This window comes from Dreissena polymorpha, chromosome 4 (genome assembly GCF_020536995.1).
Source record: "Dreissena polymorpha isolate Duluth1 chromosome 4, UMN_Dpol_1.0, whole genome shotgun sequence".
NCBI lineage: Eukaryota > Metazoa > Mollusca > Bivalvia > Myida > Dreissenidae > Dreissena > Dreissena polymorpha.
This window is the reverse complement of record NC_068358.1, coordinates 14,814,927-14,839,783: the sequence shown is the minus strand read 5'-3', so window position 1 is coordinate 14,839,783 and position 24,857 is coordinate 14,814,927. Positions and strand designations below refer to the sequence as shown.

At 39.3% G+C, this 24,857-nt stretch overlaps 1 protein-coding gene across 2 annotated transcripts in view; it reads left to right on the top strand.

Moving 5' to 3' along the window:
• LOC127879703 (protocadherin Fat 1-like) overlaps positions 1 to 24,857 on the top strand; it is a 197,054-nt gene that overhangs the window by 135,680 nt on the left and 36,517 nt on the right. For both annotated transcript variants that reach the window (XM_052426697.1, XM_052426698.1), the window contains exons 10-21: positions 600 to 1,945; positions 2,301 to 2,453; positions 3,050 to 3,233; positions 11,720 to 11,941; positions 16,777 to 16,895; positions 17,372 to 18,191; positions 18,621 to 18,829; positions 19,414 to 19,558; positions 19,971 to 21,019; positions 22,273 to 22,420; positions 23,731 to 23,964; positions 24,375 to 24,523. In XM_052426697.1, coding sequence (XP_052282657.1) covers positions 600 to 1,945; positions 2,301 to 2,453; positions 3,050 to 3,233; positions 11,720 to 11,941; positions 16,777 to 16,895; positions 17,372 to 18,191; positions 18,621 to 18,829; positions 19,414 to 19,558; positions 19,971 to 21,019; positions 22,273 to 22,420; positions 23,731 to 23,964; positions 24,375 to 24,523 — 4,778 coding nt within the window. The remainder of the gene's footprint in view (positions 1 to 599; positions 1,946 to 2,300; positions 2,454 to 3,049; positions 3,234 to 11,719; positions 11,942 to 16,776; positions 16,896 to 17,371; positions 18,192 to 18,620; positions 18,830 to 19,413; positions 19,559 to 19,970; positions 21,020 to 22,272; positions 22,421 to 23,730; positions 23,965 to 24,374; positions 24,524 to 24,857) is intronic.

The window sequence follows — 24,857 nt, the reverse complement described above, 5'->3', positions numbered from 1 at the left end:
TGGACCTCTATCTTTTGATGAGGTTTGAGGTCAATGGGTCAAGGTCACCAAGGCGAATAATAGATTTTTCCGTCACAATTTTGTTACAGTTTCTCATAGGGCCTTCAATATTTTACAGATCTCTAACATATTTGGCATGTAGGTACCTTGCATGGACCTCTACCTTTTGATGAGGTTTGGGGTCACTGGGGTCAAGGTCACCAAGGCTAAAAATAGATTTTTCTGTCACAATTTTGTTACATTTCTCATAGCGCCTTCAATATTTTACCGATCTCTTACATATTTGGCATGTAGGTACCTTACATGGACCTTTTGATGAGGTTTGAGGTCACTGGAGTGAAGGTCACCGAGGCTAATAATAGATTTTTTTTTAGTGGTTATTAGCACATAGATTGACAAAGCGCATCATCGGGGAGCATCCATCAGTTTCACTGAATTTCTTGTTGTTCACATCTTTTATATAATTTTTTCCCCAAAAAGAGATAAGGTGTGCTAAATATAATATAAGTTGTTTAAATTAAAACATAGATTTCATTTGTGGTTATGGTTTAGTGGAAAATTTAGTAGTCTTTAATTTCAATTATTTGGTATAATTTTAGGTAACATTGGTGGAACTTATGACCTTGACCCATTTTTGGGGACAGTCACCGTTGCTAAGGAGCTTGAAAATATTGGAAAGTCAGAGTTCATATTGGTTGTCATGGCAACTGACCAGGGTGACACACCACTAAGTACTACGGCAACAGTTTCTATCGTGGTCACCATGTCTGATAATGCCCCACCGAGGTTTGATAAACAAGAATACATGACAGAGTTGCTGGAGAATCAGCCAGTGTTCACAAACGTTTTCACGATGATGGCAGATTGTCGATCAAGCGTCATCTACACAATTATAGCTGGCAATGAAAAAGGTGTTTTTGCGATAAATCCTAATTCAGGTGTGGTATTTACAAAGAAAATGGTTGATTATGAAATGGACCATGGATTTAATTTGACAATCAAAGGCACAAGTGTCATCCATTCCTATGCCGTAACTTTCCTTTTTGTGCATATAATTGATGCAAATGACAATGCCCCAGAATTTGTACATACGGAATATGTTGGTAATATAACAGAGGGTTCTAAAGCTGGCAGCATAGTTCTTGATGGAAAGGTTGAACCATTGGTTGTAAAAGCGAAAGACAAAGATTCAAGCCTTAACGCTATTTTAATGTATGAAATCAGAGACGACTTTGCCAAGAAGTTCATCATTATTGATCCTAACACTGGTGCCTTAAGGACAGCTGTAGATATTGATCATGAAGTAATCAGTAAAATAGAAATGACAGTAGAAGTATGGGACATGGGTAAACCCCAGCTACGATCACGCTCCCCTGCCAAGGTCACTGTTTATATAAACGATGTCAATGATACACCCCCACAGTTCAGTGCGCAGTCCTACAAAGCAGAGGTTCTGTTACCAACGTACAAAGATGTTATCGTCGCACAAACTGTAACAACAGATGCAGACACGGGGATCAATTCGAAGTTGCAGTACTCCATTGTGAAGGGAAACTCGGAGAAACGCTTCAGAATCAGTAAATTCTCTGGAGCAGTGTACATCGATAATGAGGTTGACATTGGCGATGCCTACACTTTAACCATTGAAGTTTATGACGGGGTATTTCGATCACAAGCATTATTGAACGTCAGTATATCAAAACCTGTCCAGCACCCATTCCACTTTACACAAGAAGTCTACGTAGCCAGTGTTCATGAGAACAGCCCCATGGAGGAAACCTTGACGGTGGTGCAGGTTGCAGATAGAGCTCTGAACCAACAGTACACTTTCAGTCTGCTCAACGGTCAGGGGAAGTTTGAGATGGGCAGGACGTCTGGAGTGCTTACAACTACTGGTCTCTTGTTTGATAGAGAGGAAATCAATATTTATAATCTGGTTGTTGAGGTAGGATATTTTTGTTCAAAAGGAAATTTTTAAGGTGGTTTTTAAAATTAGCTCTATATTGAAATACTTATAATCCATATGTCTACTTCATGTTCTAATTCTTTAATAATGGATTGTATAAAATACTTAAAATTTCTAGATTAAAAGCTGATTTACACATGTTATGCAGACCTTTCACACTTTTCCCCTATGGTAACATTTATCCATGAATAGCTTAAACAATACTGTGAAAAATCAGTGCTTGACAATTAATATACCCGTTACCATTCACAATTTCTGGCCAATATTTGGACAAAATGTCTTATTTTGATATTAACAACCCTGCTGTATGTGACATGTCTTTCATGTGATGAAGGTGAGGCGGGAAAGTTCAAGTGGTACTGAGCGTGCTCACGTGGTTGTCATGGTTACAGTAGAAGATGAGAACGACAACAGCCCCATGTTCACCAACCAGCCGTACCACGCTGTGTTGGTACATACCTCCCCATTTGGGCATGTCATCAAACAGGTAAGGAGATATGTAGCAGCTTGCAGTTGATGAAATATAGATGTGTTGCAGCTGGCAGTTGATGAAATATAGAAGATATGTAGCAGTTTGCAGTTGATGAAATATAGGAGATATGTGGCAGTTGCAGTTGATGAAATATAGGAGATATGTAGCAACTTGCAGTTTATGAAATATAGGAGATATTTAGCAGTTTGCAGTTGATGAAATATAGGATATATGTAGCAGCTTGCAGTTGATGAAATATAATAGATGTGTAGCAGCTTGCAGTTGATGAAATATAGGGCATTGTTTAGAATGTGGATAAAATGTGTATATATGTAGACAGGTACTTGAATGAATGTGCTTAGAATGGGATTTTATAATTGCCTTCATCCTGTCTTGGTTATCTAAGTAAAAAAAGATTATTCAAGTGTTTGAAAAAAATGTAAAATCAATTTTTGTTTTACCAAGTATATTGTTTAATATTATTTTACGAAAACCTGAGATGATGATAGCAGATTTTATTGTTGCTTTTATAATTTTGACAATTATGCTTTTAAAAAATGGAAAAAAAAACTGTTACTAGTTCCAGCTACATTGAGATATAATTATTCCAGGTTACGGCCATTGATCACGATGCAAACAAGTTTGGGCGTGTCACATACAGCTGGAAAGGTCAAGGTGACATTGACAGCCGGTTCGCCATCGATCCTGACTCAGGGAAGATAACTCTGTTCAAGCCTTTGAGGGAGACTGATGTTGAGCAGAGAATAACACTGGCAGTCACAGCACGAGATGGAGGTAAGATTGCTGGGTTTGGGCTTTAAATAGTAACACAAAGCAACAGAGAGGGGGTTTAATGGAATCATTCTTCTGTTCTGTGGATTTTTCTTTTTTTTGTCCTCATGAATTCCTATTCTCATAATCACAACCTCCGCCCAATGTTGCAGGGTAAGATTAGTCTGTTGTTTTGTCCACATTAATTCCTATTCACATAATCACAACATCCGCCCAATGTTGCAAGGTAGTATTAGTCTGTTGTTTTGTCCACATTAACTCCTATTCTCATAATCACAATATCCGCCCAATGTTGCAGGGTAGAATTAGTCGGTTGTTTTGTCCACATGAATTCCTATTCTCATAATCACAACATCCGCCCAATGTTGCAGGGTAGGATTAGTCTGTTGTTTTGTCCACCTGAATTCCTATTCTCATAATCACAACCTCCGCTCAATATTGCAGGGTAGAATTAGTCGGTTGTTTTGTCCACATTAATTCCTATTCACATAATCACAACCTCCGCCCAATGTTGCAGGGTAGTATTAGTCTGTTGTTTTGTCCACATAAATTCCTATTCTCATAATAACAACCTCCACCCAATGTTGCAGGGTAGGATTAGTCTGTTGTTTTGTCCACATAAATTCCTATTCACATAATCACAACATCCGCCCAATGTTGCAGGGTAGGATTAGTCTGTTGTTTTGTCCACATGAATTCCTATTCTCATAATCACAACATCTGCCCAATGTTGCAGGGTAGGATTAGTCTGTTGTTTTGTCCACATGAATTCCTATTCTCATAATCACAACCTCCGCTCAATATTGCAGGGTAGGATTAGTCGGTTGTTTTGTCCACATTAATTCCTATTCACATAATCACAACCTCCGCCCAATGTTGCAGGGTAGTATTAGTCTGTTGTTTTGTCCACATAAATTCCTATTCTCATAATCACAACCTCCACCCAATGTTGCAGGGTATGATTAGTCTGTTGTTTTGTCCACATAAATTCCTATTCACATAATCACAACATCTGCCCAATGTTGCAGGGTAGTATTAGTCTGTTGTTTTGTCCACATAAATTCCTATTCTCATAATCACAACATCTGCCCAATGTTGCAGGGTAGGATAAGTCTGTTGTTTTGTCCACATAAATTCCTTTTCTCTTAATCACAACCTCCGCCCAATGTTGCAGGGTAGGATAAGTCTGTTGTTTTGTCCACATAAATTCCTTTTCTCATTATCACAACCTCCGCCCAATGTTGCAGGGTAGGATAAGTCTGTTGTTTTGTCCACATTAATTCCTATTCTCATAATCACAACATCCGTCCAATGTTGCAGGGTAGTATTAGTCTGTTGTTTTGTCCACATTAATTCCTTTTCTCATAATCACAACCTCCGCCCAATGTTGCAGGGTAGGATAAGTCTGTTGTTTTGTCCACATTAATTCCTATTCTCATAATCACAACCTCCGCCCAATGTTGCAGGGTAGGATAAGTCTGTTGTTTTGTCCACATAATTCCTATTCTCATTATCACAACATCTGCCCAATGTTGCAGGGTTGGATTAATCAGTTGTTTTGTCCACATGAATTCCTATTCTCATTATCACAACCTCCGCCCAATGTTGCAGGGTAGGATTAGTCTGTTGTTTTGTCCACATTAATTCCTATTCTCATAATCACAACCTCCGCCCAATGTTGCAGGGTAGGATTAGTCTGTTGTTTTGTCCACATTAATTCCTATTCTCATAATCACAACCTCCGCCCAATGTTGCAGGGTAGGATTAGTCTGTTGTTTTGTCCACATAATTCCTATTCTCATTATCACAACATCTGCCCAATGTTGCAGGGTTGGATTAGTCAGTTGTTTTAATATCATAAATACGTTACCTGTTATCTCTAGCTTACCCCTTTCCAAGGGAGTTATTTCATCCAGATAATATTCAAGCGCTGGGAATCGTCCACCTCTATAAGAATCCAAATCAGGTTAAACATAGTACAATGCAACCTAACAGGAAATCAAGAACCACAACTCATCTTTCCTTTCCGGATAAAACCATGTGCACGCCTATTTTAGGCTCAGGACGTATGTGTTCTTTTCACTGTGTTTTTGTCGGAGTTTAAAAGGATAAAGTTTATTTACCTTTTATTTGTATCATTCGGTTTATATTTCTATACTTTTTGTTGCAGTAATTGTCATATTTCTGCTTTTGCTGGGTTTCTTTGTTTGCATCGTCGCTCATGTACATGACGTCATGAGCACGTGAACCACGAGGAATTCGTGCCTATTCCCCAATAAGTAATTGAGGTCAATTGGACAGCGTTCTTTGTGTTTACATTTTGTGGTTTAACTTTTTATTTGAATTTATAATCATTAATTTGTCTTTTGTAGGTTCTTTCTGTTTCTTTTATTTCAGAATGAACTTACAGGATAGAGGTTCTTGTGGTCATATCAAAGCAAGGTGGGATTCCCACGATACTTGCTTGGCATGTACCGGTTGCACATTTAATAACAAATGTGCGATTTGTGGGCTTACGACGTATGGACAAAAGCAGGTCGCCGGAGGACGTCGATCAGCCGCAAACGCAACGAACCTCCATCCGACATTGATTTCCCGGTGACTCCACTGGTCAAGGATGGCCAGCGGTTTTGTCAGTCACTGGGTACCGGGCAAGATGGTGTTGTTGTCAGTCGATCGTCATCAGATCTTATGACTCACACCATGTATACCGGCGACATTGATCATGGAACGACTGGATGAATGTCAGACCACATGGCAGCCGCCATTCTACGGTCTTTGTCCGGTGACTTAACCGGTCATAATATGACCGGCCGGTCACCGGTCCGGTCATGTCACCGGTCCGGTCCGGTCACCGGTCCGGTCATTGATCACCGGTCCGGTCACCGGTCCGGTCACCGGTCAACAGTCATCAGTTAGGCCTGCCACCGATAACACCAATCGCCGGTCAAGAAGAACTCGGTCTTCATCATCGGCGTATTCTTCTACATCCGTTTCGTCGTCGAATACATCGTCTTCATCAAGGAGTGGACATCGGACACGCTCTTCTTCGTCGAGCAGTTATCATCGTCGCGGCGCTCGTAAGCGATCACGTCGTCACTCACGGAGACGGTATTCCAAAAAATCTCAATCTCATCGCAGCCGATCCACATCTCGACAGCGCAGCCGATCCAGATCTCGACATTGCAGGAAACGAGGACCTCGGCAACATTCACGTAGACAGCATCGGACTTACCATTCGTATAGTCGTTCACCATCGTATTCCGTTATGGAATCGCATGTTTCCATGCCAAATGTGTCGGTTCCAACGTTGACTGCCACACGTATTGCATCTTCAGGAGCTCATCTCACTACTACGGCGTCAGTGTCAACACCACGGGTATCATCTACCGTATCTAGTCGTGTACCCCCTACAGCTACCCTGTCGAATCCTGATACACTATGGATACAGAATTCGGCGGGACATTTTGTTCCGGTCAATGCTGATAATTTACCATCTTCCGGTTTACATTATCAGTTTACTGACGTCGGGGATGATCATTCGCTGTTACCAGACAATTACAATCCGGTACAAGATATTCTCACTTCTGTTCCTGCTGATTCTATACAAACCGCTGGTGTTGTAGAGAGTGAGGCTGATTCAGATGCAGAATCTAATGTTGAGACGGATCAATATTTAGTTCCGATTGGTCAGATCTATGAACTGATGTTTCGTACTCTTGGTGAAGATTACTGTCCAAGACCTGCTGAACTGTCTTCAAATGCGACGATTTCTGTGACAGAACAACTTTTTCGTACATTTGATCCCAACAGGGTTATTAAGTCGACGGCTCGTCCTGACCCGCGACTTCCCATTGGTTCTACTGTTCTATCTGTTCTTCAATCATGGGAATCAGCTAATAAGACTATTCCAAAACGAGGAGAAACATGGAAAATTCCTAAGGAACTAGCTGATCCAAAACACCAGGAAGGTAGTAAAAGTTACAAACCTCCTGTACCACATGCAACATCTGGGTTGGATTTTTCAAAACTTCCGGTTCCAGATCCGGACATTAGCAAGCTATCTCTTGTAATGCCAAGTGGTTCCAATTCAGTTTCTGTTCCGTTTTCAATGTTGGAAACTTGGGAAATGAGGGAACGTAGATCATTAGGTTTGACTAACCAAATTGACTTTATGCTAGCGACAATTTTACAAATGGTGTGTGTTTGGTCGGAATCTGTTCCGGAGGAACTCCGTGATTTGTTAATTCATCTCTCACGGACCACACTGACCTTATCTCACACTTCTGCTTCTTCAATGTCCGAGATGCTAAGGATTCGTAGAGATCTTATCCTTACTTCTTTACCTAAAGATTTCCTGTTGGAACCTGGTATGAACTCGCTCAGAACAGCTCCTCTCACATCAGGGTTCCTTTTTGGTGGAAGGATACAAGAAGCAATCACAGCTGACAAGGATGACCAACTTCATGCTTCTTTAGCTAGAAACAACTCTGGACAACGCCAAGGGGTCTTTAAGCATCCTGCTTCTAGGCCACCAGCAGTTCCAGCATTCAAGACGGCTAAGAGAAATAACCTTTTCTCTAAAAAGCCTTCTTTTAATCCACGGTCAGGTCCTAATAGGCAGTCTTCCTATAACAGACCTTCTTTGTCACACAAGTCTTCTAATAAAGATTCTGGGAAAAAGGGCAAGCCCAAGCCGGGACAGAGGAATTTCAAACCTTCTACCGGCAGGGGCGCACCTCCTGCTTATCAGCCCTAGGTCCCTTCCCTTTCTACCGCCACAACCTCTGATGCCGGAAATACCAGTCGGGGCCAGACTTTTCCACTTATAGAATCGATGGCTTCAAATTACTTCAGACACATGGGTTCATTCTCTTGTGACAAAAGGCCTGACTTTTCAATTCGAAAAAAGGCCTCCACTTTCTCGCGTCCCTATAGAGCTGGTATCTCGGCATCCACATATTCCAGAGTCCATTCTCGGGCTCTTGGAAAAACAGGCGGTAGAAAGATTTCAAGATCCTTATTCTCCAGGATTTTACAGTCGTCTTTTTCTTGTTCAAAAGAAAAATGGTTCCTGGAGACCAGTAATAGATTTAAAAGTGTTCAACATGTATCTCCTCAAACCAACTTTCAAAATGGAGACTCCTTCTTTCATACGGGAATCCATCAAACCCCTGCACTGGGGGGTGTCTTTGGATCTGGAAGATGCTTACTTCCATGTTCCTATACATCCCAACTACCGGAAGTACTTGCGATTCGCCTTTCAAGGCCAAGTCTACCAGTTCCGGTCTATGCCTTTCGGGTTGGCGACAGCCCAAAGAGTTTTTACCAAACTAATGTCGGCAGTCGGATCACACCTCAGAGTTCACGGGATTATTCTTCTTCAGTATTTCGACGACTGGCTCTTACACCAGCTCGATCGTCAATTGCTTCTGTACAACCTAGAATTCTCTTGGAAGGAACTCCTCTCGTTAGGGCTCCTTCTCAATGTAGACAAATCAGACCTCATTCCTTCACAGGACTTTACATTTGTGGGAATGAATTTCTTGACCCACATCAATCGGGTCAGAGTGTCTATTCAACGTATATCAGACCTTCTGATGAAGGTCAACTGGGTTTTGTCCCAATCTCATATAACAGCTCAAGAATTCCTCTCTCTCAACGGTATCCTGAGCTCAGTAGCAGACTTTGTGCAGTTGGGACGTCTCTTCCTACGTCCTCTTCAGCACTATCTCTCAGCTTGTTGGAAATGGTCTCCAGGCAATCTATTAACACAGATTCCAATCCTTCCCTCCTTAAGGTCTCATCTTCAGTGGTGGCTAGACGAGGAGACTCTGTTGGCAGGAGTACCCCTTCTTCCTCCGCAACCGTCATTATATCTAATAACGGATGCGAGCAAGGAAGGGTGGGGTGCTCACCTGGAACCTCTCAGTCTGATAATTTCAGGGTTGTGGTCTCATCAGGAATCTCACCTACATATCAACAATCTAGAAATGCAAGCAGTATTTCTAGCTGTATCTCATTTCCAATCACATCTTCGAGACTTTTGTGTGATGGTGTCAACAGACAACACATCTGTGGTGGCTTACATCCAGGCACAGGGGGGAACACATTCTCAATCCCTGTATCTGGAAACCAGAAAATTACTTGTTCTTTGCGAAACACTCAACATTCATCTGCTGGCAAAATATATACCAGGTCGCCTCAACGCCCTGGCAGATGGTTTGTCTCGCAAACACCAGTTACTTCCATCGGAGTGGACACTTCATCAAGAAGTGACCAACCAGATCTTTTTCAAGTTCGGTTATCCCCTGGTCGATCTATTTGCAACCAGACACAATCACAGACTTCCTCTGTATGTGAGTCCAGTTTACGATCCAGCAGCGTGGGCAATCGACGCGCTTTCGTTCGCGTGGGACCAACTGTACGCTTACGCCTATCCCCCACCCATTCTAATTCCCCAAATATTGGGGAAAATCAGGGTGAGCTCTTGCAGGATACTCCTGATTGCCCCTTGGTGGCCCAGAAGATCTTGGTTCAACGATCTTCTCAGTCTCCTGTACGATTATCCCAGGAATCTTCCTCACAGGTCAGATCTTCTGTCTCAAAGCGGCAGACTACATGCGGACCCAAAAATGTTCCACTTACACGTCTGGCTGTTATCAGGCAATCTTTGCAGAAGAAATGTTTTTCTGTCAGGGCTTCAACCCTCGTTGCTTCGGCAAGGAGAAAGTCCACCAGAGCAGTCTATGATGCTCGTTGGAAACTCTTCTCCAATGTGTGTTTCGAGGGAAAATTAATCCCCTCAATCCCTCTGCTAGACGAATAGCGGATTTTCTCATTTATCTTTTTGATGATAAGAAACTTTCTCTTAGTTCCATCAAAGGATACAGATCTATGATTTCGCATACATTGGCTTTCACTAAGTCTTCACAAGTCTGTGCTGATCCAGCTATTTCAGAACTTGTTCGAGCTATGGAACTTAGTCGTCCTGTATCTCGTACACTTGCTCCTAAATGGGATTTAGCTTGTGTGCTAGGTTCGCTTATTAAGGCTCCCTATGAACCTCTTGATCAGGCTTCATTACAATTCCTAACATGGAAGACCGTTTTCCTTCTTACTATGGCTTCAGCCAAACGGAGAAGTGAAATTCATGCTCTTTCTATCGAGGATAGTCATCTTCGTTTTGACTCTTCTGATGGATCCGTTACATTGTTATGTCAGTCAGGATTCCTTGCTAAAAATCAACTCCCCTCTATGGCTTCCAAACCCTTCAAAGTTCCAAGTCTATCTAGAACTTGTGGACATGAAGATGATGATAGACTCCTTTGCCTGGTCAGGGCTTTGAAGTTCTACCTTAAAAAGGTAAAGTTTACTCGAGGTTCTCGCAAGAGACTTTTCATTCCATTAAAAAGGGGGGGCGATGTGTCTGCGGCTTCTATTTCTCGTTGGATAGCCTCGACTATAAGGAAAGCTTATTCTTCTCTTTCATCGAAGGATTTATCCCTGTTTAAGATGAGACCGCATGAATTAAGAGCTCTTTTGGCTTCGTGGGCTTATATTAATCAGACCCCACTATCTGAAGTGCTTCAAGCTGCTTTCTGGAGGAATCCGACCACCTTCTCCTCTTTTTATCTTCGTTCTCTTGAGTGCCAACAAGACAATTTGTATAAGTTGGGTCCTCTTGTAGTGGCTCAAACTGTAGTTTCTTCTATGTCGTAAGTACACTGGTGCCACCCGAGAATTAAGTACTATACTGTACTAACAAAGATTATAAGAGGACGTGATTCTACTATTTCTGGCTGTAAACCGTCTATATGGGTTCTGCTGTGATGGGAAAAAAATATGCGAACCTTCCCGCCGCAGCTGCAAAATCAGCTAGAGATAACAGGTAACGTATTTATGATATTAAAACAAATTTTCTTAAAGTAAAATTCATTTTAATTATTAAATACTTACCTGTTATTGGTAAGTCCCACCTCCCACCCCGCTCATCGCCTTTTTATGTTTGCGTAAAGGAAAGATGAGTTGTGGTTCTTGATTTCCTGTTAGGTTGCATTGTACTATGTTTAACCTGATTTGGATTCTTATAGAGGTGGACGATTCCCAGCGCTTGAATATTTTCCGGATGAAATAACTCCCTTGGAAAGGGGTAAGCTAGAGATAACAGGTAAGTATTTAATAATTAAAATGAATTTTACTTTAAGAAAATTTGTATTGTCCACATGAATTCCTATTCTCATTATCACAACCTCCACCCAATGTTGCAGGGTAGGATTAGTCTGTTGTTTTGACCACATTAATTCCTATTCTCATAATCACAACCTCCGCCCAATGTTGCAGGGTAGGATTAGTCTGTTCTTTTGTCCACATAAATTTCTATTCTCATAATCACAACATCCGCCCAATGTTGCAGGGTAGGATTAGTCTGTTGTTTTGTCCACATAAATTCCTATTCTCATTATCACAACCTCCGCCCAATGTTGCAGGGTTGCCAGCCAGGACTGCGGAGACATCTGTGCAGGTGTCCATTATCAGTGACATCTATCCCGTGTTTGAGCACACAGTCTACCGTGCCTCCATTCCCGAGTACTTCCCAATCGGATCATCCGTAGCGAGTCTTTCTGCCAACAGTCCAAGTGGTCAGAAGCTCATTTACACGATCAGTGACGGTGATACTTATGGAGATTTCAACGTTGATTATAATATTGGTAAGTGTTGTTATTTGGAGGCAAATTGTGTTTTTAATGTTTAATGGGCAGTTCAGTTTTGATGATATAAATCTTTTGAGTCGTTCAATGACTAAGCCACTACACATTTTTGGGACTTTTGTTTTGGAAAAGTAAGGAAAAAGTCAATTGTGAAATAGTGTTAGAGATAACAAGATATTTCAATGTAAAGGTGACAATCAATTGATATAATTGCCATTAAGTTACATTTATTTTGTCTGTTGTTTGTTACGTTTTGTGAACATGGTGTTTGTCGTGTGGAGTAAAAATGTCTTTATGTACATGTGTATTGTATTTGTACCTTGGTGTGACAATATTTGTATAAGCGAATGCAAACAATGTGATGAAAGTGTGAATTTTATGGTGGATGGTTTTGTTATTAAAATGTATTTGCAGTTTATTGAATTTTATGCTTTGTTTTGCTGATTATATACTGCAAGGCATTCCATGGAACGTATTTTGATATATATATGAAACATTATATTTTAATGTGCTATCCTTATTGTCCCCTACCGGTGAAACCGGAGGGACTTATGGTTTGTGCTCTGTGTGTCAGTCAGTCAGTCAGTCAGTCTGTCACCCTTTTCTGGATCCTGCGATAACTTTAAAAGTTCTTAATATTTTTTCATGAAACTTGAAATATGGATATATGGCAATATGGAGATTAGGCACGTCATTTCATTTTGTTCCTATGTCAAAAATTCTGGTTGCTATGGCAACAAATATAAAAAAAATAATAAAAAATTCTGACTATGGTGGAGTTTCACCGGTAGGGGACCATATTGCTTGACAATAGTCTTGTTAATACAACATCATATTATTCTTCCTAAAACAGAAAGCTTGTTTTAAGAGTAATGAGTTGGATATTAATTTGAATTTAAATATAAATATGGTTCAGCGAAGAAATGTAAAATTTGGTGTGATTTGACATGATTGACTGTGTGCGTGTTGTAATGTGATTGATGAATTTTTAATTTATTTTTTAAATCTGTTTAAGCAATGTTTATGGCACTGTGTTATTTTGAAGTAACTTAATAATGTTTATATATTTTCAAATTTGTAAAACTTTATTTTGCTGATGTATTAATGTCTTACATTTTGTGTATGTGTACATCTTGTAAAAATGAGTCAAAATTAAATGAGTTGTGGATATAAAATTTATCAAAATCAGCAATTGTAATATTTAGTAAAAGAGAAACAAAAAAACATATTACATGGATAGTTTCTTAAATTTTGACTCTAGTTACAAGTTCTTGATGTGTATTTACAGTCGATTCCCCGTAAATGTTGCATCCCATTATTTTTGCTGTCTTTTTTAAAAAGCTATGGATGTCCTAAGCCCCTGTGAGTATTTTACCAGAAATCTCGCTGCTTGTTCGCCTCACCTTATTAACAATGTAGGGCATTGAATAATTGTCAGCAACCAATGTAAAAATGATAGGATTGAAAGCTTTAGAGAGTTTTTCATCTTACCTGATTCATTAGAAAAATCTGAAAGGATTTCAACAGGTGCTTTATATTGCTACCCATGTTTTTTGTATTAAATGGGGTTGCATGTTTAGTTGTCATGAATTAATTCTTATATATAAACCTCATTGTAAATTAATATATTGTCTGCATCTATTCAAGAAATCTGCATTCTTTGACACTGCTTTTCTGCTTGTATTGCATTGTATCAGCTTGTCTTTGTATATATGTAAAATCTAGGGAACATTATATATTAAATTTAATTCTTGATTGATAAAAATGTGAAGCTCTGATTCTTAGCCACTCTGAAGGCCACATTCATTGCCTAATCAAATGTGAAGCTCTGATTCTTGGCCACTCTAAAGACCACATTCATTGCCTAATCATCATACAACTTGCTCAGAATATTTTCTCAAAACATTCCGAAGTACTAAAAAAGGTCTTGTGAAAGATTGCAAAAGCTGATAAAAAAACAGGTCAGTTCCTTTGGGTCTCAACTGAGCAATCTAGAACCTGTGGACCTCTTGTTAAAATTAAATGTAACATTTTACAAAGTTCATCAGTATCCATTGGAAAGTTGTTTAGCAACCAATGTCCTACACTGTTACACAGGTGAAGGTCAGTTTGTGTCCTACTGACCCTGCCCCCTACCCCCCATATATCCATTGTGGAGGTGTGTGAACTGAGGTTTAAACATTTGCATGGTGTTGCACTTGCCTTGCCTGTTGCTAGGCACAACAATGACAGACACCATTGCATGGGGAAGGGTTTGGGTGTTAGGTGGAACAATATCATGTTAATGGTAGTGACAATAAACTATGAGCACAATTGGTATTATACAGAGCAATTAAATGATCAAGTTGTTAAAAGAAACTACAGAATAATGTTATTAAGTAGACACATATCAATATAAGTTTACTTGTTAATTGTGTTAAATTATTTTTATTGCCAATAAAAAAATTCAATTGACCCAAGTAAAACAACACTGCTCGTTCAATTAAGCAATCCTCTTACATTTAATTGTCAAATCATCCTGTTGACAAAGCATGCTTAATGAATGGTTCACGGCCAGGTATAAATGACATTTATTGTTTTGATGAAAAAAATTGAATGGTTTATTGCTTTTGTTTTAAGAATGACAAAAACGTTTATGTGCTATCACAGGCATAGATGTGGCTTATGTAAGCGACAAACTTTTCAAGCTTTTAACTTTGATATCTGTCAAAATGGTACTTAATTTTTATAGTAAGACTTTTGTAAGAACAAAACAATTACAAGTCACAGCCTAATTTTGTTAAGTCACGATGATATATATACATTTCTGGTTCACTGGCAATTCATGTGTTAAATAAGAACAAAAACTCTGTTTTCTAAAATGCTAATACATAATGCCAACAATTAATATGGCCTTTGAGGTAAATTTTTAATAATGCGTATTAAAATGATAAGTGTACAAAAGTTGCGGTTTTATTAAAATGACTGAAAAAAACATCGTAAGGGCAATGGATGAGGGCCATTAGTTGACTTTGGTTTTATTAAAATGACTTAAACATTGTAAGGGCCATTGGTAAGGGACATGAGTTGACTTTGGTTTTATTAAAATGACTTTGTAAGGGCAATGGGTAAGGGACATGGGGGTTAGGGCACGATTCATGCCTTCCATTGGCACGGTGCTGGACACTTCTCTACAAATAGCATGAAGTTCCATGTTTATTGTGATGTAATTTTAATTTCATTTTTGGATCTGGCCTGCATCAGATCAAGTTTGTTATTATGTATCAAAGAAATTATTTATTGAGTTTTATTTGGTTTTCACTACTATTTTACTTTTACTAACATCTTGTTTTGATATTTTGACTGGTATCTGGTGCTCAATTTCTTTCTCTTTGATCTATGCCAATATAATGACTGTTTCATCTTCTCTTTGACAGTATTTCAGTTTTGTTTACCTTTACTAAGGTATGGTTGTTATAATCTGAAAACAGTGTGTTTAGTGAAAGTAACATGTGATCAAAGCATTCTTGTCTTCAAGACATGTAATGTTTATTTAATGAATAACTTCATTAACTTTAAAAGTTTGTTCTGTAACATCTTAAATAGTTAACAACCAGTTTGTTGAACATACTTGCCCCGTCATTAGAAATAGTTCTTATGGCATATGAGGCCTGCGCAGCTCCAAACCAGCCTGCGCGTTAGCTCAGTCTGATTAGAAGCTACCTTGTCCGCAATTAAATAAAGAAACTTGAATGCCTCTTAAGTGGACATGGTATCTTCTGACCAGACTACTGGAATGTGCTGGCTGATTTGTAGCTATGATGACCACATATGACATAATGCCCATTTTCGCAAACCACAACTCATATTATGAATGGACAACTCACTATTATTCAACCATCTGTGAAGGAGTCAATGTTAAATGTAAAATTTACAGATTGCTCTTGATAAGAGTTAGTAGTTTCTTCTTCTTTAGTTGCTAAAATGCAGCTAGATCAACTAAGTAGGTTGCTTCTTGTCTATATTTTGGAGTTTTCTACAGCTTTAGCAAATGTATACCCATGTAGAATGTATATACATGTAACACTAAAAATATGATTATTATTGAATAGACTATACTTTTTTGGGAAGAGTGGTATATTATAGCTCAAGAAAGCATAGTTGATGATTTATGAGTGTGGATTAAATAACCATTTAGCTAAATCAACTTAATTGGAATGAAACATTTACTAATGAAGTTGTATTAACAATAATCTTCAAAATAATGAGTTTACTATGATGTAGAAATAGCTAATTGAATAATTCTTCAATATATGATAGGAATTTCTGACTTTCTATGTAGTTTCTTTAGATAGATTCTTCTTCATTCAAAATGTTTGAGATAGCTACTAATACTTCCCTAAAGCTCAATAAGTAATCTCAATACCAAAAACATTATGAATTACTGAAATTGAGGATTGCTGCTGATTAAGTAAGTTAGTGTAAAATTGAGAAAAATTATCAGCAAGAAATAGTCCAGGGATTAGACACAAAAAAGGAACATGAATTTTTATCACAAGTTGAAAATTATTACAGTGGCAATATAATATTGTTTATTTGTAAGTAACTGAGTCATGCATGATTCTTCAGTATTTTAAAGGATGAGACTTATAACCTGAAGAACTTGCTAAACACTTTCGAATATCAAACAGAAATGTTTCACACTTATGTCCTGATATACCAACATGAATTATCTCCAGATATTTTTGTATACATAGAATTCATCTCAGATCAAGAGCTAAAATTGCATGCCCAGATGTTCCCCCTACTTTTCACGTCATGGCCATGGTCACTTTGAGACTGTCTGCTTTTTGCAGGTGTGGTCAAAGTTCAGGGGGAGGTAACCATGTCAACGTCCAGCTACAATCTGACTGTCCAGGCCATAGAGGTCATGTCTGGACTCACCGCTACAGCCATGCTTATGGTCACTGTTCAGGTATGCTACAGCCATGCTTATGGTCACTGTTCAGGTATGCTTTGATCATACTTATGGTCACTATCAGGTATGCTATGATCATGCTTATGGTCACTGTTCAGGTATGCTAGATTTTGTGGCGAGGAATACTTTTTTGAAATACTCCAATTAGATATTTTGCTTATTTAGTGCAAAGTTGTTGTAAAATTGTTGTTGATGAATTTTCTCACTAAGATCAAGTGCCAGATAGTCCGACACAATATGTCTAAATTGTAAATCGGTTCCTATTTGATATGTAAGTACATGTACGATACTTTAAAATGGACAGACATACCTAAATCAACATTAGGTTTGTATAATAAATGTATTAAGATCAAGTAAAGTGGTTTTCATATTGATCTGTAAGCACATTTATAGAAAGTGTTATAACCTTTAAATATCCTCAGTACAAATTGAACATTTTGCCAATATTATCATCTCTGATTTCAATATTGCAGGATGTAAACAACATTTCCCCGAGTTTTTCGGAGCATCTCTACACAGTCAGCATATCTGAATCTGCCAGAATTGGTGCCTTAGTCACCAAAGTTACGGCCTTTGACCCTGAACCGAAAAACAACGGCCTTATCCACTACTCATTACTCCCTCTTGTCTCAGGTAACGCGCTGGACTATTTCTCAATCGACCCAGAAACTGGAACTATATTTACCAAGCGGTTCTTGGACAGAGAACAACAGTCGGAATATCAGCTTTTGGTCGAGGCGGCTGATAGTGGCATTCCAGCATTGTCAGGGACGACTGCGGTTGTCGTGAAGATTGATGACCTCAATGACAACCCACCAGTATTTGACCAGCCATTCTACCACTGCACCATCACTGACCAGGTCACCAGAGGTCAGCTGGTCACCAAGGTTTCGGCCACTGATCCGGACTCCTGTAGCATGGGGGCTCTACGTTATGCTATCATAGCAGGAAACGATGATCAGACGTTTGAAATGGATGAAGTAAAAGGGATCATACTTCTTTCTCTGCACAGGGTTCCAAAACTTCACCTTGCATACAATCTGAATATTTCGGTTTCCGATGGTGTGTTCTCGAATTTTGCCCGCATGAATATCAAGGTACAGAATAGCAACAAGCATGCCCCAAGGTTTGACCGCCAGATGTATGTAGCAGAGTTTCCCGAGAACTACGGGGAGGGGATGTTAGTCACTCAGGTCAAGGCCACAGATGAAGATGACGGGACATATGGGATGATCACCTACTCCATACCCAGCGAGGAAATGCAGCAGTACTTCCGTATAGACGCTGATACTGGTATGGGCTCATGTGGATTTGCATTTTATTATTTTGGGTCCATTTGTAGTATTTTAATAATGCAGGTTTTTGCAATCTCACATAATTTTAGTGTTCAAGGGGAGGTAATGTTACAAATATTTTTCTTGGCCTTGATACTCCGTTTGACAACCTGGAAAGTGAATACCCAACTTGACTGATTTAAAATTTCAAAATTCAAAATTATAAAAATACCCTTATTCCATAATGTTATATTTTTGAAAGACCAATTATAGTGAAAAAACACACATTTATTATGATTTTTTCCATCTATAAAAAAATAAGAGTGTGCAATAATACAACAACATGATGATCCTTAACAATTCATTTTGAAATAATTAAAAAATATAAACAAAAATAATAGTTACTAGTTCAGAACCAATCAATGAGAGCTTGCACTTCTGTATTCAGGTGAGATGTACTCCATGCAAGTGCTGGATCGTGAACAAAGGTCCGTGTACTCTGTCCCAGTAGCTGTCACAGACAATGGGGGCCGTATGACCTTTACGACCGTGCATATCTCTGTGTCCGACCAGAATGACAATGTGCCGCAGTTCCTTGCCCAGGAATACAAGATCACCGCTCTTGACGGGCTGCCTCTGAACTACACTGTCCTACAGGCAAGTACCACGGGGTCACACCTCTCATTATCTATTGAGCTATTTAATGCTAAAATGGGTCTTATGGCATAAGCGGCCAGCATAGCTCCACTGTCCCGCAGGCAAGTACCACAGGGTCAAATTTCTCACTATCCATTGAGCCGTGCCATGCGAAAATGGGTCTTATGGCATAAGCGGCCAGCATAGCTCCAGACCAGCCTGGGATTTGTGGAGTCTGGTCCGGAGCGACGCTGTCTGCTTGCCAGATCATGAAACTGTGTGTGACTATTTTAGTGGACAGGTTAGCCCCTGACCAGTCTATTCAGATGCATAAGGCATAAGACCCATTTTTGCATTACCCAACTTTATTTTAAGAAATCAATTCATGAAATAAGCAGTTTAATCAAGTAGTCCCAATTCTTACAATATTTCTTGAGATTAAAAAAAGGTTACATTTTCATTGACATTCTGATTATGACCTCTCCTCTAATGATCTAAATCAAATAATTGACTCTAATTCTCTCAGTGAGACCCAGTCAAGATAAATATGCAATGTTTTGTCAATAATTAGGTCCCAACATGAATGCTTTATTACAACCAATCAGATTCTTGCTGAGGATCCAGATATAGACAGGAACGGAGCCATTGAGTACAGCTTCTCCCCAGGAACTTCCGAGCGTGTGACCCAGACATTCCGTCTTGATCCAAACTCAGGGACGATAACTCTTGCAGCAAGTCTCAAGGACTCTGGTATGTTCATTTATTTATAGTAAAATTGAATCAACATATTTTTCCTCCAAACTTGGTAACTGCATGACTTGTGTATTTTTGATGCAATAAATATGTTTTGGCAGTTAGGCATACAATATTTGTGTATTTTATTATTATTATTTTAATACTTTTATAAAATTTACTTTATAATGTGAATGGTTTTATTCTTCACTTCCAAAATGTGTTTTGTTTAAATAACTTCTGTAAAGAAATTAGACACTCAATATTCATTTTTGCTTTCATGATTTTGCTGTAGAATTGACTGATTTTGATAATGAAATATTTTTATTTCTGCGAATGAGTTATATTTAAAGGATTTTATACATAATAAAACTAATTAACAAGTTACAATTACAGCATCTGGTAACAATTACATTTTGTTTCATTTCAGTGAATGAGTATTTCCAGTTCTTCGTTCAAGCAAGTGACAAAGGGCTGACCCCTATGAAGAATGATGTCCCGGTCAACATTTGGGTCATGGACAACGACAGCGCTCAACCGGTATTCTCCCAGCCTGCCTACTCCTTCTTCATGCTGGAAAACGAACCAGTTTCTTCAGTTGTAGCCACAGTTAAAGCCCTGAGCTCTTCACCCTTAGAGTACATAATAGTGCCAGGATACACAAAGGGCAGTAACTCTCCAGCCAGATTCAGCATCGACAGTCAGGGAAGAATTCATGTTACGTCTGCTGTGGACATGGAGACCATAAGTGTGTACACTCTGACCGTGCAGGGTCAGACACTCAGCAACCCCCCTCTGGTGACACAAGCCATTGTCTACATTCGCTTGATGGACATTAACGACAACTACCCTTACTTCGAGTCGTTTCCCTACATGGTCACTGTACCAGAAAACGCAGAAGCTGGAACAGAACTGATGCAGGTTGTGGCACGTGATTTAGACAGGTCTTCAAAATTTGTCTACTCATTCGGAGACGATGTACGAAAATATTCGCAGAAATTCAGCATTGATTCGAGCACAGGGATGATAAGTCTGTTATCTCCCTTGGACCGTGAGGCACAGGACCTGTATAACCTGACCGTGTTGGTGAATGATAATGAAGGTCCCCACGCCCTTCAGAACTTCACGGTCGTACAGGTCAAGGTTATGGACCATAATGACAACCCTCCCGAATTCAACCGCCCCCTTTACCAGGCTGCAGTGAATGAGGACGCATTTGAAGGGACCATTCTTATGACCTTGACAACGGTTGACAAGGATTTGACCTTTGATCCTCAGTATTACATCACAGAGGGTGACCCAGAAGGGAAATTTAAGATTCGTAAAAATGGAGATGTTTACGTGAATCGTGTACTTGACAGAGAGCAGGTGCCAAGGTACAAGCTGACTGTTGCCGTCACTGATGGCGCCTTTGTTACCACGGCAACACTAACTATTGACATTCTTGACGCTAATGACAACGCGCCAGTATGCAGCAAGGTCAGTACTGACATATATGAGATTGAATTATGTGTTATTTGAAACTTTGTTAAATCAAAATTAATCACAAGCTTGATTGGGCAAATATGTTGCTAACAAACTCATTTCTGTATTTGTATTGATGAAATATCATACATAGGCCAAAGAGTCTCTCTATGTTACAACATCATATTCAAACATATAAACATATTGATAAGAAAAATATTTATGTTTCATAATGTCCTTTGCAATAAAGATGCATGAACTATTATATATTGAAATGTTTAAATTATAAACTGATGCATTCCCACTTGTAGAAACCTAGGGAATCGGAAAAAAAAATCCTAAAATCCAATATTCATGTTCTTGTAAACTAGTTCAAAGCGAAATCTTTTTGTTTGTATTCCAAATATAATAGTTTTTATTCGAACCCCAGCGAAAATACATATTTTCCTTTAATTTACATGAGGTACAAATAGAAGGGGCAATCATCCAGGTATTATTTAGTCATCCATATAAACTACCTTTAAGACTTATTTCAATATGCTAATAAAGCATTTTATTGTGACATGTGGCAAAAGTGCACAACAGTACAAAGTTGTTTTTACCTAGTGTTTTGTTGAGTTATGAAAACAGCTTAACCCGTTTACGCTCAGATATGCACTTTGAGGTGTTGAAGTCCCTGAGAAAGTAGTCCCCAAGAAAGTAGTCCCTGAGAAAGTAGTCACTTAGAAAGTCAAATTAAATTTAAGACCTTTCTTACAAGATTCAAATTTTAAAGGCTTTATTTCTGACCCTAATGTACTGTTGAGCAGTAAACAGCATAAAACCTGTACAAACTGCAAGTTACTTGTAGGCTGTTCTGGTTTTATGCTGGTTGCATGTAGCCATGTTCACTGTGCTTCTGAGCCGTTATGTGTTTATACGCCCCACTTTGTTGCACAATCTAATATGGCCCCATATGTTGCCAACTCTTATACGCCCCACTTTGTTGCCCACTCTTATACGCCCCACTTTGTTGCCCACTCTTATACACCCCACTTTGTTGCCCACTCTTATACGTCCCACTTTGTTGCCCACTCTAATATGTCCCACTTTGTTGCCCATTCTAATATGTCCCTCTTTGTTGCCCACTCTTGAATGGCCCACTATGTAGCACACTCTTATACGTCCCACTTTGTTGCCCACTCTAATATGTCCCAATTTGTTGCCCACTCTTGAATGGCCCACTATGTAGCACACTCTTATACTCCCCACTTTGTTGTTAATTTCAGCCCGTGTACACAGCCGTGGTCAGTGAAGATGTGACCCCAAGCTGGGTCATTGCACACCTCAAGGCCACTGACGCAGATGAATACGGTTCCTTGAGATACGAACTTACGGGACATGGTGCTAAAGATTTCTACATCGAACCTAACTCTGGTAGGTCATTACGAGTGTTTCTCTGATATATTAAAGAATTATTAAGTAATGAAGTTGAAGATTTGTATTCAGTATTTCTTACTATATTATAATTGACTTGTGTTAAATGTCCAATTGAAATTTGATTCACAAATGATGCAAAAAATCCAAGAGAAAATGCTCTTGCAATATGAAAGTACTGCAGATAATGATTGTAATTCCAATGTAAGATTCAACTTTGTATTGTATTTTTATGCTCCCCGAAATAAAATTTCGGTGGAGCATATAGTTGCCAGTTTGTCCTTCCTTCCTTCCTTACTTCTTTCCGTCACACTTTTGTTACCGTTTCTCATAGCGCCTTCAATACTTTACCGATCTCTTTCATATTTGGCATGTAGGTACCTTGCATGGACCTCTACCTTTTGATGAGGTTTGAGGTCACTGGGTTTAAGGTCAAGGTCATCGAGGCTAATAATAGATTTTCTGTCACGCTTTTGTTACAGTTTCTCATAGGGCCTTCACTACTTTACGGATCTCTTTCATATTTGGCATGTAGGTACCTTGCATGGACCTCTACCTTTTGATGAGGTTTGAGGTCACTGGGTTCAAGGTCAAGGTCACAGGCTAATAATAGATTTTCCTTCACGCTTCTGTTACAGTTTCTCATAGGGCCTTCACTTCTTTACCGATCTCTTTCATATTTAGCATGTAGGTACCTTGCATGGACCTCTACCTTTTGATGAGGTTTGAGGTCACTGGGTTAAAGGTCAAGGTCACCGAGGCTTATAATATATTTTTCCGTCACACTTTTGTTACAGTTTTTCATAGCGCCTTCAATATTTTACTGATCTCTTACATATTTGGCATGTAGGTACCTTACATAGACCTCTTCCATTTGATGACGCTTGATGCCATTTGGGGTCAAGGTCACCGAGGCTAATAATATATTTTTTTTAGGTGGTTATTAACACATAGATTGACAAATGATCATCGGGGAGCATCCATCGTTTTCAACGATACTTTTTTTTTTAACGTGTCTTTTTAAGCATTAATATGAACTGGGTTGTGGGCAAACTGGCAAAATGCGTGTGTGTAAAGCATCAGACTGCACAGGCTAATTAGGGACAACACTTCCTGCCTTAAGTGGACTGTCGCCAGTGAGAGACTTCCTTTAAAGGAAAAAATATAAAAACAGAAAGTTTTGTCCCTGATGCACCTGTGCAGTCCAGAACAACACTTTACTTACATGCATTAAGCCCAGTTTTTCCAGAACATAGCTAATATATTAGAATTGTCTCCCTTGCACACAAACGTAGTGATCTCCCTTACAGGTATCCTGACAGCAGCCGTGTCTTTGGACCGAGAGCATGAGGACCGCTATTACATGGAGGTGAGGGCAGTGGACATCGGGGGCAAGTTCTGTGTCACGGAGGTACACCTCACGATACGCGATGTAAACGACAACAGCCCAGTGTTTGAGACGCTAGAACAGCCAGTCAGTATCAGCGAGGGAGCACCAGTCAACACCCTCGTGTATCGTGTGACTGCTTCGGATGCTGATCTTGGTAGGAACTCATACATTCTGTATCAAAACATTGTTGTTTTAATCAGGTTTTGAATTAACTTGAAAACCTGGTTATTAGATTAGGGTATGGACGATGGGGGGCATTAAATAGGTTGCTTGGGGTCAATAACTTTGTTTTGCATTGACTTATTTAACTTGATTACACTTTGTATTTATCAAGTTTACATTTGGATTTTTTAAATCAATAGTAACTGTCAAATAGTCAAGTTAAAAGCTTTTAAATACAGTTTCTTTATGGTTTTAAATGAAGTTGTAAGGTTGTAAAGTTGAAGAAAAATCTGTTGTGAAGAACATTCTACATATTTCTTGAATTAAGTTGAATTTAATAGTTATACCTATCAAATCATTAATTAATGCCAGTGTAATGGTTGTTTGTTATTGTATGTTTAGGTAACGACCGCCAAATAGTGTACTCGTTGATATCCAACTCGGGGGAGACTTTCAAGATGGACTCCAAGAGTGGACTAATCCAGTTGTCCAAGCCTCTTGACCGAGAGAGAATGCCCGCATACACCTTACGGGTCAGGGCCACTGACAAGGTATGTCCAGTGAGAGAGAATGCCTGCAAAAACCTTACAGGTCAGATCACTGACAAGGTATGTCCAGTGAGAGAGAATGCCTGCATACACCTTACAGGTCAGGGCCACTGACAAGGTCTGTCTAGTGAGAGAAAATGCCTGCATACACCTTACAGGTCAGGGTCACTGACAAGGTTTGTCCAGTGAGAGAAAATGCCTGCATACACCTTACAGTTCAGGGTCACTGACAAGGTTTGTCCAGTGAGAGAAAATGCCTGCATACACCTTACAGGTCAGGGTCGCCGACAAGGTATGTCCTATGAGAGAAAATGCCTGCATACACCTTACAGGTCAG